General features: G+C 39.6%; 1 protein-coding gene across 5 annotated transcripts in view; it reads right to left on the bottom strand.

Moving 5' to 3' along the window:
• Nucleotides 1-16,547, bottom strand: part of EGF (epidermal growth factor) — a 103,235-nt gene that overhangs the window by 37,775 nt on the left and 48,913 nt on the right. For all 5 annotated transcript variants that reach the window (XM_039468423.2, XM_039468427.2, XM_039468425.2 and 2 more), the window contains 5 exons: nucleotides 15,774-15,899; nucleotides 14,274-14,410; nucleotides 11,549-11,697; nucleotides 5,864-5,968; nucleotides 4,128-4,351 (listed from right to left, as the gene is read on the bottom strand). In XM_039468423.2, coding sequence (XP_039324357.1) covers nucleotides 4,128-4,351; nucleotides 5,864-5,968; nucleotides 11,549-11,697; nucleotides 14,274-14,410; nucleotides 15,774-15,899 — 741 coding nt within the window. The remainder of the gene's footprint in view (nucleotides 1-4,127; nucleotides 4,352-5,863; nucleotides 5,969-11,548; nucleotides 11,698-14,273; nucleotides 14,411-15,773; nucleotides 15,900-16,547) is intronic.

Here is a 16,547-nt window from a genome sequence, read left to right as displayed (position 1 = left end):
TAGTTAGAGCAGGCGTCCCCAAACTACGGCTCACGGGCCGCATGCAGCCCCCTGAGGCCATTTATCCGCCCCCGCCGCACTTCAGGAAGGGGCACCTCTTTCATTGGTGGTCAGTGAGAGGAGCACAGTATGTGGCGGCCCTCCAACAGTCTGAGGGACAGTGAACTGGCCCCCTGTGTAAAAAGTCTGGGGACGCCTGGGTTAGAGACTAAAGCTAAGGAAGCTCAAGATGGATGTTTTAATCAAGGCTACTCACGTTCCCACAGGCCACTCTTTTTGTAAACGTTTTTTTTTTTTTCTTTTTTTTTTTTTTTTTTTTTTTTTTGAGACGGAGTTTCACTCTTGTTACCCAGGCTGGAGTGCAATGGCGCAATCTCGGCTCACCACAACCTCCACCTCCTGGGTTCAGGCAATTCTCCTGCCTCAGCCTCCAGAGTACCTGGGACTACAGGCACGCGCCCCACCATGCCCAGCTAATGTTTTGTATTTTAGTAGAGACGGGGTTTCACCATGTTGACCAGGATGGTCTCGATCTCTCGACCTCGTGATCCACCCGCCTCGGCCTCCCAAAGTGCTGGGATTACAGGCTTGAGCCACCGCGCCCGGCTTTGTAAACGTTTGACAGATTAGAATGAATGTCTTCCCCTACTGGTGGCAAACTCAAATAACTTGTCCCGGTTTCAATGAGTCTCCGCTTACCATTGCTGACCGAGGTCATTAAGATTCATTTTAGCCGGGCGCGGTGGCTCAAGCCTGTAATCCCAGCACTTTGGGAGGCCGACGAGGGTGGATCACGAGGTCAAGAGATCGAGACCATCCTGGTCAACATAGTGAAACCCCGTCTCTACTAAAAATACAAAAAATTAGCTGGGCATGGTGGCGCGTGCCTGTAATCCCAGCTACTCAGGAGGCTGAGGCAGGAGAATTGCCTGAACCCAGGAGGCGGAGGTTGCGGTGAGCCGAGATCGCGCCATTGCACTCCAGCCTGGGTAACAAGAGCGAAACTCCGTCTCAAAAAAAAAAAAAAAAAAAAAAAAAAAGATTCATTTTAGTCTCTAGTCCTTGGTCGCAAATTAAAGGCTTAAGTACACAAGGGAATTTTAAAAATAGCTATAGTGCTTTTTTTTATCATGTTGAAAGAGCATAACGGAAAACTTACCATCTCAACCATTTCTAAGTTCAGTAGTGTTAAGTACATTCACACATTGTTGTACAGCAAATCTCTAGAATTTTTTCATCTTGCAAAACTGAAACTCTATGTCCATTAAACCACTTCTCATTTCCTCTCCCTCATTTCAAATTCATATGAAAAAATTCATACATTTTTTTTCCTATGAATTTAGCTACTCTAGATACCTCAAATAATTGGAATTGTACAGTACGTGTCTTTTTGTGACTAGCTTATTTCACTTGGCATAGTATCCTCAGGAATTCATCCATGTGGAAGCACATGTTAGCATTAGCTATAGTGTTTCAACAAACACCCCACACTAATCATAATCTTTCCTATTTTTTGTTTACAGAAGAGCCACAATTAATTGTATTTTAAATTAAGAAGACCATAAACCTCTTAAAATACATATTTAATAGATAATATATGTTTTTATCATGTACAACATGATGTTTTAAATATATATATACATTGTGGAATGACTGAATCTAGCCAACTAACAAATGCACTATCTCAGTTATCATTTCTGTGGTAAGAGCACATAACATCCACTGTTAGAAATCCTGAACTGTCAGTTGGGAAGCTACCATATGTATACCAATAGATGGCACTATAATGATGAGAATGTTACTTACATAATTTAATATAAAATTATTTAATAATGGCCTTCAATAGTCAGTTAGATTAGTCATATAGTAGCAATATAAATGATTCACAAAGTATCTGCTATGCTTTTTGGTTTAGAATATGGTGTCTTCACATTCCAGCCAGAAATTTTCAAATTCCTTTGTACCTTTTTATGTCAAAGCTACAATTTTACATTTCTTTGGATGATGTATTTTTTGTTTTTTGTTTTTTTGGACAGGGTCTCACTCTATCACCCAGGCTGGAGTGCAGCTGCGCGATCACGGGTCACTACAGCCTCAACCTCCCAGGCTCAAGTGATTTTCTCACCTCTGCCTCCTGAGTAGCAGAGGGATTACAGGTGCTTGCCACCATGCCCAGCTAATTTTTGTATTTTTAGTAGAGACAGGGTTTTGCCATGTTGGCCAGGCTGGACTCAAAACTTTTGGGTTCTAGTGATCCTCCTGCCTTGGCCTCCCAAAGTGCTAGGATTACAGGTGTGAGCCACTATGCCCAGCCTGGATGATGGTTTTTTTGGTTTTGTTTGTTTTTTTAAAAATTTATTTTTTAAATAATGTATGTATTCTACACTAGATTCCTTGACTTTACAAAAATCATATTTGTTTTAGTCTCCAGTGTATCTCCAGTTCCTATATCTCAATAAATAGCCCTGAAGTAAATGGATGATAAAGTCTAAGGTTGTACATAAGCATATCACTTATTGTGAAGTATATCTTTAATTTTTAGAGAATCTTAGAAATACATTATATTTTAATTTTTTTTTAAATCACCATGGTCTCAGCCCCCAATTTTTTTTTTTTTTTTTTTTTTTTTTTTTTTTTTTTTTTTTGAGACAGAGTCTCACTGTCACCAGGTGCCAGGCTGGAGTGCAGTGGTGCAACCTTGGCTCACTGCAACCTCTGCCTCCCGGGTTCAAGCTATTCTCCTGCCTCAGCCTCCCAAGTAGCTGGGACTACAGGTGTGCGCCTCCACACCCAGCTATTTTTTTTTTTTTTTTTTGTATTTTTAGTAGAGACAGGGTTTCACCATGTTGGCCAGGATGGTCTCGATCTCTTGACCTCGTGATCTGCCCACCTCGGCCTCCCATAGTGCTGGGATTACAGGCGTGAGCCACTGCCCCCGGCCCCCAAAATTTTAAATTATACTTATCTTGAACCAAAGAAAATGGGTAAAATAGATGTCTTAGACAGATTATTCATTTGTTAGCTTCTTCCTAAATGAGACAGACCAATTTTTTCACCTTCCCAACTAGTTTCTAACTCTCCAAAATATCTTCCACACTTCCCTGACTCTCATTTCCTATATGCAATGTTACAAAATACTCTTAATTTCTATCCACAATAATTTTTAATACCATAATCCTTCATTCCACTTTTAAATGACAATGTTCAATCTCAGGCCATCACTAATTGTTGCCTGGGCAACCACTATAGACTTCCTTCCCTCCAAATTCCAATCAAACTCCTCCAGGCATCCCCAAACTACGGCCCCTGCGGGCCGCATGCGGCCCCCTGAGGCCATTTATCCGGTCCCCCACTGCACTTCAGGAAGGGGCACCTCTTTCATTGGTGGTCAGTGAGAGCACAGTATGTGGCGGCCCTCCAACGGTCTGAGGGACAGTGAACTGGCCCCCTGTGTAAAAAGTTTGGGGACACCTGTCCTATACTTTACCTAACCAGCTCTCCAAATATGCCAACACACACATAAGAACATTCAATGCCCCTCCACTAAATTCAGAATTAAGTTTAGTCAACATATCCTGGAAGTACTAACATGCGAAGACCAATTTTTGCAGGCTTATAATCTTTTATCATCTATTTACCACAAGGCCCAGTTCAAATACTGTCTTTGTACCTTCCTGGAGCAAAATCAATTTCCCACTGTTTATATAATCCCATAGCCATTTTACCACACATTACCAACTGATATTCATGCATGCCTAAAAGTGCCTACATTATCACTGTTGTGAACCACATTTTCTAAAACATAAGAAATGAAAACAGCTGAACCAAGTTCTTATTCCTAAAGGAGTTTAGAAAATTTTAATATTTTCATTCTGATTTTGGTACTTTTGGGAAAGAGAAACGATTATACAACACTATTTTTTACCTGGTATTCCAATGTTAAGGTAAGCCTTGCAGCTCATGATTCCCTGGAGAAGTCTGTCTCTATTCCATATTCACCCATATAGCCAAGTGTGTGTGTGTGTGGGGGGGGGGGGTGGATGTGTGTGTGTGTGTAAACATATTTTGTATTTAACACTCATAAATGCTCAGTCAAGATGAAGATATCACCCAACCCAAAGCCTCACCTACATCGTTCTGGGTAAGTCTTCGGCGTTTTGAACCATCCAGATTGGCCATTTCAATCACAGACTGCTTGGCATCGCACCAGTACAACTTGTCAGTTAAGAAGTCTATCGTTATTCCACTGGGCCAGATGAGATCAGAGCTGGCTAAAACCAGTCGGCCAAGGCCTTGGAGGGAAGAACTTTCAATTCGTGGATTAATCCCTGTATCAGTCCAGAATAATCTCCTTTAATCAAGAAAGCACACAACAAATAATATCTGCACAAAAGACATTATTCTGTTCTTTCATCTTCAAAAATATCAATGTAAATTACTTCGTAATATGCCAAGGTGGCACACTAAGGAATACAGAGGAAGAGATAGCACTGTGTGTTGGACAAATAATTTTCAAAAGCAGAACAATTAACTTGTCTATGTAAAGCATCTTTGAAAAGAGATGTTGAATTAAGGCTCAGATCATCAGATTAAAAAAGAAATTAGTTTAAAAATTGCAGTATATGACGAATCAAAAGTGTTTTTAAGTAAAATATTCTTGAATTAGCATTTTGTACTGCAAAAAGGCAATGAAATCTTGCTACGCTGTTCTTCTGTTATGTGTATGTAAAATTCACTGGATTTGTAAAACTGTAACATAAAGGAAAGATCATATTTATCTGTTATCCAGTTTTATGCAATGTACTCTATTAACTCAGTTAATTTTAACTTCCATAAATCATGTGCTGGGTACATATTTTTTGAAGTCAGTATGGTTCATATCTTTTCATTGGCCTGTTTAAAAATGATTACATTCTCATAGTTTTAATCATTTGGCTGGCTCCAAATCAATAATCAACTACTATCAATATATTATCACCCATCAATCATTGAGAAATTTCCAGCGTAAATAAAATAGGGTTGGTTTTTATCTTCTTTTTTTAACAACTAAGAAGAAATCCTTTATTGTCCTTTAATCTCTAAATAAAAATTTGTCACTGATTCACAACTAACAGCATAGTCTTCTAACCTTTCACAATTTCAATTTTCTGTCATCTAAAATCTAGGAATGATCTCTCATTTGAAGTTATGATTTTTCTAAATAAAACTCATATGTCATACAATGCAAATATCCTTTTCTTTTGAGTAAACAACCGCAGATTTTTAAAGAAAATAGATGAGTCTCTGCCGGGCGCGGTGGCTCAAGCCTGTAATCCCAGCACTTTGGGAGGCCAAGGCGGGTGGATCATGAGGTCGAGAGATCGAGACCATCCTGGTCAACATGGTGAAACCCCGTCTCTACTAAAAAAAAATACAAAAAATTAGCTGGGCATGGTGGCGCGTGCCTGTAATCCCAGCTACTTAGGAGGCTGAGGCAGGAGAATTGCCTGAGCCCAGGAGGTGGAGGTTGCGGTGAGCCGAGATCGCGCCATTGCACTCCAGCCTGGGTAACAAGAGCGAAACTGCGTCTCAAAAAAAAAAGAAAATAGATGAGTCAGTCTAGTCAGTAAATGAAATACAACGTATTTTTCTTTCAAAAAGAAATTGAATTTACTTAAAAGAGCCTATTAACAATAACATTATTATACAAGAGTAGAAAATCAAGACACTAAAAGGATGAGGAATTCATGCTAGCCATATCATTTCTGAAGATTTGAACAAATTGCATGGATTTTCTTGGTCTGTGGTTTTGCACACTAGCATATCAACAATGAACTGTCACATGACCTCTGTAGAGCAGTGGCTTATTTTTACAAATACCTACTTGGCCATTGGATGAACAGCAATTCCTCGTGGTTGAGAGATGTTCTCCTTAATTATTATTTCGGGATGTTTTCCATCTAAATCACTCCTTCCAATCAGAGATGTCCTAAAGTATGTGCACAATAAGGGAGTTTGTTATAACAAATTTACTTTTCAAACAAAAATACCCCTTTTTCCTCTTTCTGAAATGCAAAGATAGGCATTCTAAACCAGCTCCTATCTCTCTGTTTCTCTCTCCCTCTCTTATTCTTTCTCCTCCTCCCCACCGTCCACAAACAAAGGAGCTGCAATAAGCCCACAAATATTATATTTTTAAATACTTTTAATTAATATCTCAATATTTATTGCAGGTATTGAAAATGCACAATGACAGGATAAGATAAAAGGGGATTGTGTGGGTGGCTGGGTGAGGGCATTCTCTTTATGACCGCCAGTCTCCTGCTGAAACCAAGGGAAGCCAGAAGCAAAGAGACTGTTAGCCTTGTGGGATCGTGAAGAGGAGGGTGACAAGCCAGCAGAAGGACAATACATGGAGATTTACATTGGCTTAAATTTTATTTCATTTAATGCAAAGACAAATGGGTGTACAATTGTCCCTCAGCATCTGTGGGAGATTGGTACCAGAACTCTCTGAAGATGCTCAATTCCCTAATATAAAATGGCACAGTATTCAGATACAATCTATGTACATTCCTCTGTTTACTTTAAATCATCTTTAGCTTACTTATAATACCAAATATAATGTAAATTCCATGTAAATAACTGTTATAAGTTATTGGTTTTCATTTGCATTATTTTTACGGATGTATTCTTATTTTTAACTTAATTTTTGAATATTTTTGATCCAAGGTTGGTTGAATCCTCAGACATGGAGTCTGCAGATAAAGAAGGCCAATTGTACTGAAATATTTCTTGCTAATCTTTACATTAAAAAAGAACCCAATGGAATCTTGCAGGGTATAAAATTCTTATTTCCTGATTTTTTTTATTTATTTGTCAAATATTTATTGAGCACCTACTGTGTGCCAGGGATTGGACTAAGCACTGGAGATACAATAGTAAATAAAACCCCGTCTCTGTCCTTATGGAGCTCACAGTTCAACAGGAACAGACGGAGAGGGAGGCAGAGGTGGGAGGGGAAGAGAAAGGGTTAGGTGGATGGGGAGGGAAAGAAAAGGTGGTGGGAAAGGGAGGGAGGAGGAGGTAGGGGAAGGTAAGAGGGGAAAGAGGGAGAGGGGATTATAACACAGCACATGAAAGCACACGCTGAGAAGAAGGATGTAAAGAATATAATTGGAAGACCCTGGGAGGGTGGCAGGGTGGGTAGCCCAGCCAAGCAGAGAAGGATTCCTGGAGATAATAACAAACGAGGATGAGAAGCAGGCAGCCAGGCAAAGGTGAGTGGGGATGGAAAGGGTACCCTAAGGAAGGAAACGTGCCTGTCTGAAGTTCTAAAGTGCAGGACCTAAAGAATGTGGGGCAGTCATACTTGCATTTTAGAAAGTTTGCTGTGACTTTAGTGTGAAAAGAGCAAGGCAGGCAGGAGATGATGGTGATGAGATAAAACTGGATGGATTCAAATGCTATACACAACTCTATAGCATCCCTGCCCCCTTCAGGAGCGAATGAGGCCTCTGAGCTGCTGCTTGGAGCAGATGGGACCACAGACAGAGGGGATATAAATAGGGCTAAGAAGAGCCTCCCTTCCCCCATGTACTGCCTCCTTTCCCTGTTTCCCTACTTCAAACTAGAAAATATAACCACCTTTAATTCATTCAATAAACATCTGTTAAACGTCTCTCACCTTGCTCTTGAGGGCAATGTCACAAGTCTGCCTAGAAACAGAGTAGTACCACTCCCTGCTCTCAGTTTTACAGAATGCTAAGACCTTCTCCAGTGGCTGGTTCACTAACTCTATTTTGCAGGCACTGTGTAGGGAACAGGGCTCTATATGCCTCTCGCAGACAGCACACAGATGAAAGGAGAAGGTAAAAGTGGCTCAGTGCCTATGCTGCATCTGGAACACTTTGCAAACTACCAGCTAGACGCAGTGGAGAATTTGAAACCATTTCTACTCCAGTGCCACTTTAAAAAGATAATTTTGCTCCCGGACGAAATGGTCCTAGGAAGGATACTGCCGGGTGGAAGATATTTTTGAACTTAATGTGTTAAGTTCTGTTCTCAGACACAACTGTCGCTGGGCCTCTTCCCTTGGTGGGAGGGAAGAAATTCTGAGGCCACTTGCTTGTGACCAGGGGAGATGAAACTGTCAGTTCTGATCTCATGATGATCTCTAATCATCTTAGAGACGAGAGACATCATTTCTAAATTCTGTTTCAGGCAGGAGTTAGGTGACGGGACTTGAAAACTACATAAGCTCCTGACTGTGGAGCTGTCTCAAGGCAGGATTGCTGGAATTTACTTTTAAAGCTCTCCCAAAGTGTTCACCTAATAATATACTTCTATTTGATTCAGCTAGAGAGCAAACCTCAAACTCCAGTGTTGGAAATGAGAAAGCAAAGACCAGCAGGGACATTTGGGTTCATGGGAGTTCAAGCATCACCCTTAATCTAGTGGTGTGTCCTTGTCTGTCAATCCATTATCTATCGTCCCAGTACCACTGAGATCCTCCAAGGGACAAACTCACTCCCCTTCTAGGGTAAGAGGTGTCCATCAAAAACCCTAAAAGAGTGATTTTTTTTTACCTTATATTAGCTTTTGTTACCTCAAAAAAAATGAGCAAACAGCTTATATTTTTACCCTCTTGATTCTTTACTGGGCAATTGACCTTAGGAATCAGTATTCCTTGATACTAAATAACAGCATTACCATTGAAATTATCAATTTGCTTCCTTCCTACAGTTAGATGTTAATTTGAGTCTGTCTTTTCCTATGCCAAAAGGAACTGCAGGCATCCCAGTTTGGCTCTTTTGATTGGCTAAGAGTCACCATGTGATTTAATATTATGAGATTGGAATTTCAGGTATTTAAGCCCAATTTCTAGGTAATATCAAGGTTTTCAAACCATAAACCTCTCATTTCCTGACAAATTAAAGGTTTTCTTTTAGCAGCTGCCTTTATAGCCAGGAGGACTTAAGAAGGGCTTGTTATTACTGAAGCCAATGAACTGGGAATTTGGGGTCTGATTCTCCAGGAAACAGCGGTGCCTGTCTATCTCCCAAAGGCATTGCCTCTGCAGTTGGTACCATGGTGCTACTAATCAAACACTGTTAAAATTAGAGGTGCCTTGTGAATGTGGGGAAATATGAGAAGACTTGGCATCCTTAGAGGGCCTGAGAGTGGTTGACATCTGTCATCTTGATCATCGTTTACCCTTATGAGAACAACCATGTACAGCTCTGTTATTATACACAGCTGCCATTTGAAATACTCTTTTAACTAGGTTCAACACAGACGAGGTCAGTATTATAATTTTTATAATTATTTCAACTGAAGTTGATTTTAATTTCTCACATGACTGAGTCAGGCACATATTAAATCCATGCTGGTTTGGGGTGGTGGTACGTCTCTATGACTATTAAGAGCACACACTATGCAAATAGCCATCCTTGGGTTCCAATTACAGATCCACGTGGTACTTGTTGACTGCCTGACCTTGGGAAAGTTATTTTACCTCTTCAATTATCAATTTTCTGAATCTTTAAATTGTAGATAACAAAACTTAACTTTGGGGATTTCATAGTGTCATGGATATAAAGCACAGTATCTGGTGCACTGCAGTTATTCAATAAATAAACCCCCAAATTACAAAGAAATAAAGGTATAATTAGATGAATGAATGAATGAAAGAAAATATGCTCACCTTGGATGTAAAAGGGCCATATTATTGATTAACTGATAACCACATCATACATCTGGTTGATTTTTTAAAAACTGTTTCCCATACAGGTTTTACCTATATGGAATTATTCATATCCTGATTACAAGAGATATTCTGGGACATAAAACACCTACCCCCAGGTGGGCATAGTGGCTCACGTCTGTAATCCTAACACTTTGGGAGGCCGAGTCAGGTGGATCACAGAGTCAGGAGATCGAGACCATCCTGTTTAACAAGGTAAAATCTGGTCTCTACTAAAAATACAAAAAATTAGCTGGGCGTGGTAGTAGGTGCCTGTAGTCCCAGCTCCTCAGCTCCTCAGGAGGCTAAGGCAGAAGAATGGCTTGAACCATGGAGGCGGAGGTTGCAGAGAGCTGAGATCATGCCACTGCACTCCAGCCTGAACCACAGTGTGAGACTCCGTCTCAAAAAAAAAAAAAAAAAAAAAAAAAGCCACCTACCCCCAAGCATAGAAACCCATTCCCTGGGACTTCTCCTTCTGTATTAGAACTGCTGATTTCACAGAGGTGAAACCCTAATTTTCCTTTATTTTATTTTACTTGATTGCATTGGCACCAGATGTTAAGGATGGCCATCGCTTCACTTTCTGGCTTTCAGCTACTCAGAATATATTCTAGAGCACGCTGCATCTCTACATTATTCTGTGAAAGATCTGTGGTTAGCAGCTTCTCTCGCAGTTCTGTGAGGAAGTGGGCTCTCATTAGCACACATAAGGGATATAGCCACTTCCTGCTTCCTGCCATTTAGTTCTGAGGTTCACGCAGACCACGTACACACCAAGTACAGTAGCCCTTCCTGCAGCCCTGAGAGTGAGGTTTCACAACGGCACTCTGGTTCTGTTGTTTCCCACGACAGGGAAACAGAGCGTTCCTCTTGTCTCATGTTCTTTCCTCACAGCTCCAGCTGCAATTCTCCTCCATCCTTCATGCTTGTTGAACAGGCATGTTAACTCCCAAGTCATCATTCTAGTCCAAGATTTGTCACTTGCATGCCAAAGCTCAATCCATGGTGGCTCCCTCTGAGAATGTACACCAGTCATTTGATGATTATTTACATGAGGCCTTATGACATTTCTTGAACTGCTATTCAGACCAAGAATTTATATTAATATTTTTGCTGGGGAAATATACCTTATCTCCCCAGCTAAATGAAGAGCTGACTAAAAAGATGGAGCACATCCTATGCTCCTATATAGCTCCCATGTGACCTAGGAGAAAGACTTATATCCATAGCAGATGCTCAGAGAATGCTTATTGATTATATTCAGACAGGTTTTGGGTTTCCTTGATAACAACAGCCTGAATGGCCAAAACACAGGCTACTTCTTCTTATTCTTCTTATTATTATACTTTAAGTTCTGGGATACATGTATAGAACGTGCAGGTTTGTTACATAGGTATAAATGTGCCATGGTGGTTTGCTGCACCCATCAACCCGTCATCTACATTAGTTATTTCTCTTAATGCTATCCCTCCCCTTGCCCCCAACACCCGACAGGTCCCGGTGTGTGATGTTCCCCTCCCTACGTCCATGTGTTCTCATTGTTCAACTCCCACTTAAGAGTGAGAGCATGCAGTGTCTGGTTTTCTGCTCCTGGCTCAGGCTACTTTCTTAGTCTTCAAAATCCTCCCATGCACACAGATGCAATCTTTATGAAAGGAGGAAGTAGAAGCAATGTGGACAGCGATGGTGGCCGCTTTTCTCCAGTCCCAGCCAAGTGCCCAGCAACATTTTTCTGTGTTCAAAGTGGAGGATGAAGCCAATAGTATTACCTATCCCATCATTCCCATCCCACATAGCTTAAAACTGAGGCAGAAAACATACCCTCTGTCTGTCCAATAGAATCTACGGCCAATCCAGTCCACAGCAAGACCTTCTGGGACATCTACTGTTTCCTCAATGAGCCTTTCTCGCTGGGAACCATCCATGTTAGCTCTCTCTATCCACTTCAGGGCTGTATGGGCAAAGTATATCTACAAAAGAGGACACAGGCATTTCTGATTTTTTTTGAACTAACGTGGAATGCATACAAAGGGTGCTAGTCTTTAGGTTGTACAGTGTATCTGTTAAGAGCTTGACTTTGGAGACAGGCAGACCTGCAAATCGACTCCAACTAGGCTGCTTCCCAGATATGTGTAACCTTAAGCAAGTTACTCAAGGTCTCAGAATCGTAGTTTCCTCCTTGGTAAAATGAGGATAATAATACTAGGTTCACTAGACAGACAGACAGAGATGTAGATATCTCCTTAGCCGTGTATCTGGCACATATTGCTATGGCTATTGGTAATTTATTAACCCTTGATCACTGGTCAATGACATAGACATCATGCTTGAACTATAGTGGCTTCTGAAAGGAAGCAATTAATGAGGGCTCCAAGCTGGGTTCAGTCCATAGCATCCCACTTCACTGCAAGTCAAGAGACAGTCACTGCAGGTCAAAACTGGTTCCCGGTTTTGTCACTTAGTTGCTTGATTGCTTTGGATAAACTCTTTAACCCCAATTTTCTCAACTGTTAAAATGAGGACGTTAGACTAGGTATTTGCTAAAGTTTCTTTAGTCTCTAATCTTCTATACAATCAGATGCCACGTAATGACATTTCGGTTGACACTGAACTGCATATACTATGGTGATTCTGTAAGATGATAATGGAACTGAAAAATTTCTATCACCTAGTGATATTGTAGCATTCACAATGTCATAATGCAATTACTTTATTGTTTTATAAGTTTAGTGTAGCCTAAATGTTCGGTGTTTATCTACAGCAATGTACAGTAATGTCCTAAGCCTTCATATTAATTCACCACTCGCTTACTGACTCATCCAGAGCAACTTCCAGTTCTGCAAGCTTCATTCATGGTAAGTCTCCTATAAAGGTGTATCATTTAAAAATATCATTTATACCATATATTTTTTACTGTACATTTTCTATGTTTTGATACACAGATATTTACTATTGTGTGATTTCATTGCTACAGTATTCAGCATAGTAACATCCACACAGGTTTGTAGCCTAGGCGCAATAACCTACACCATATAGCCTAGGTGAGTGTAGCTTACACCATCTATGTTTGTGTAACTGCACTCTGTGATGTTTGCACAATGACAAAATTGACTAATGACACACCTGTCATTAGTGATGCATGACTGTAATTTCATTTTAATTCATTCATCTTGCTCAATAGAATATCTTATCAGTTTAAAGTTCTTTTTCAGTCTAGTATGCAGCCTATCACACAAGTATGAGAATTTCCATAAGGCTGCTTAAAAATGACCCAAAGCAATATACAGATACAATGCAATTCTTATCAAATTACCAACAGCGTTCTTCACATAATTAGAAAAAACAATCCTAAAATTCATATGAAGCCAAAAATAAGCCTGAAGAGCACAAAAAATCCTAAGCAAAAAGAATAAAACTGGAGGCACCATACTACCTGACTTTTATACTATAAGGCCATAGTAACCCAAAGAGCATGGTACTAGCATAGAAACAGACACATAGACCAATGGAATGGAATAGAGAACCCAGATGTTAAGCCATATACCTACAACCAACTGATCTTTGACAAAGTTCACAAAAATATACACCAGGGAAAGGAGATCTTATTAAGTAAATTGTGCTGGGGAAATTGGAGCACCATAAACAGTAGAAACTAGACAAAAAAAATAAAAAAGAAGATGGATTAAACACTTAAGTGTAAGACATGAAACTATAAAAATCCTAGAAGAAAACCTAAGAGAAACTCTTCTGGACATTTGCCTAGGCAAATAATTCATGACTAAGTCCTCAAAAGGAAATGCAACAAAAGCAAAAATAGACAAATGGGAATTAATTAAACTAAAAACCTTCTGCACAGCAAAAGAAATAATCAACAGAGTAAACAGATAACCTACAGTATAGGAGAAAATATTTGCAAACAGTGCAGTTCAGAAAGGGCTAGCATCCAGAATCTATAAGGAACTCAAACAACTCACAAAGAAAAAACAACCCCATTAAAAAGTGGGCAAAGGACACAACCAGACATTTTTCAAAAGAAGACATACAAGCGGCCAATAAATATTTTAAAAAATGCTTAATATCACTAGTCATCAGAGAAATGAAAATGAAAACCACAATGATATGGCATCTTACACCCATCAGAATGGCTATTACTAAAAAGTCAAAAAACAACAGATTTTGGCGAGGATGCAGAGAAAAAACAACTCTTATGCATTGTAGGTGGGAATGTAAAGTTGTAAACCTCTGTGGGAAAAACATGGAGATTTCTCAAGAGCTAAAAACAGAACCACTTTTTAATCCAGCAATCCCACTACTGGGTATCTACCCAATGGAAAAGAATTATATCAAAAAGACATCTGCACTTCTATGTTTATCACAGCACTATTCATAACAGCAAAGTCATGGAATCAGTCTAAGTGTCCATCAATGGATGAGTGGATTTTTAAAATGTGTCTCATATATATACAATGGAATACTGCTCATAAAAAGGAATGAAATCATTATGAGCAGCAACATGTCCACATCTGTTCAAGCAACAAAACCATACCTTATTTTCCACAGGGTCGTGATCCAGGGCATAAACCATTCCCATCTGCTGGATGAGCAGAGTTCCATAGTCTGTTCCATCAAAATGCATTTGTCGAATATCTTGAGAATTGGCAAACAGCAAAAATGGTTGTGGTCCTGTTAATCAAATTTCAAATATGGCTGCATTTAAAATGTGCCTTAGAAACTAAGAGGCATCTCTGACTTTTCCCTTTCACTGTACCTTTCCCCTCAATTTCTACAGTGCTTATTTTCTTAATTTCCCTCTAGTGTGGTATAGGTAAAGACAGGCAAGTAGATGTCCTCTTCCAGGAGGTGACATATTGCCAGAATTTCATCTCTAGCTTCTTCCCTCTCCAGGTGTTTGCTTATAATTCCCACATGTTATGGGAGGGATCTGGTAAGAGATAATTGGATCATGGGGGCAGTACCCCCCATACTGTTTTTGGGGTAGTGAATAAGTCTCATGAGATCTGATGGTTTTATAGGGGAAACCCCTTTTGCATGGTTCTCATTCTCTCTCTTGCCTGCCACCATGTAAGATGTGCCTTTCACCTTCTGCCATAATTATGAGGACTCCTCAGCCATGTGAGTCTATTAAACCACTTTTTCTTAAAAAACAAAAACAAAAACAAAAAGTGAATTACTTATAGAAAGAGCCAGCATTCAATAACCAACACCATAGCTAAGTAATGTAAGTCTTAGGGTTATATATCTTCTTGATTCATACATGCTGAAAGACTAATAGTAGTAGATTATATACATTCATGTTTGAATAAATAACTTTCCCTGGCCAGGACACTTCTTAAAGGTAGGCACGATGATTTGGGTTAATAGCAAGACCCTTGATAATTTTAATAATCTAGGTTATGCTATATTAATGGAGGCCCTGAGAAGTTAACAGTATTGGGGTCTCACTAGGGCAAGGTATACAGAATCATCATTATGTTATAGCATTATGAGCATTATATATCAAAAACATAATGAGCCTTCAGGAGATATTAAATCAATTTGGTATAAATCTAGAATTTCCATGGCTGTTGAAGGGTGCAAGAGATGTAATATCAGAAGACAAAAAAAATAGCTGAAGCATACAAATTTATATTAAATTTTGACATAAAAAAGACAGAATTTGTCAAAGTGTTGTGATTATATTCACTGGAGAGATAAAAATCAAATCAATCAACAAATACTTATTAAATACCTCTTAACTATAAAGCGTTTTAAGACTATTCTTGTCATGATTTTCCTATCTGATATGGCAAACCTTTCTGGGATGCTAATTAAGAATAGAAATATTCTTTAAATGCATGATTACTAGTTATATTGTTATTACTCATATAACTCATATTTACAATGTATTTGCCTTTTTTCCATTTCAAAAATACAAAATCATACTTTCTAACCAGAAACCAAAGCAATTGACTTGTCATCTTTCTAAACGAAAGGTTTTCATGAATTTTTTTTCAAGGACACAGTTCCAAACAACCACAGCACTAACCTGAAGCTGCACAGCTTTTTTTGTCCAGTTGTAGGTCATATCCAGGAAAGCAATCACATTCCCAGGATACTGGGCTTAGAGGAATGCAGAGCTGGCTACATCCACCATTATCAGGTGAGGAACAACCTACAAAAACAATTGCTTGGTAATGATGCTATGTCATCCAAAATATAATTAATTTTCATCAAAGGATGCGGTGATTCAACCACACATTGATTTTTTTCTTTTGAGATGGAGTTTTGCTCTTTCACCCAGGCTGGAGTGCAATGGTACAATCTCGGCTCACTGCAACCTCTGCCTCCAGGGTTCAAGCAATTCTTCTGCCTCAGCTTCCCTGAGTAGCTGGAATTACAGTGTCCGCCACTATGCCAGGCTAATTTTTGTATTTTTAGTAGAGACAGGGTATTGCCATGTTGGCCAGGCTGCTCTCAAACTCCTGACCTCAGGTGATTAACCTGCCTCAGCTTCCCCAAGTACTAGGATTACAGGTATGAGCCACCACACCGGGCCCATATGTTGATTTTTTAAAACGTCTCCGTGATCATTCATATGGCTGCAATCAAGGTTATTTTTCTGAAATTAAAATCAAAATATCACAGTACCCTCCTTCCCTATAGCCCAACATCGTGGTTATCTGCACATTCCAATGACCCTTGTCCTTTTTTTTTTTTTTTTTTTTTTTTTTTTTGAGATGGAGTTTCGCTCTTGTTACCCAGGCTGGAGTGCAATGGCGCGATCTCGGCTCACCGCAACCTCCGCCTCCTGGGCTCAGGC

The sequence above is a fragment of the Saimiri boliviensis genome, chromosome 3 (genome assembly GCF_048565385.1).
Source record: "Saimiri boliviensis isolate mSaiBol1 chromosome 3, mSaiBol1.pri, whole genome shotgun sequence".
NCBI classification, from domain to species: domain Eukaryota; kingdom Metazoa; phylum Chordata; class Mammalia; order Primates; family Cebidae; genus Saimiri; species Saimiri boliviensis.
Note: the sequence above shows the minus strand (reverse complement) of the source record. Positions and strands in the feature narration are given on the sequence as shown.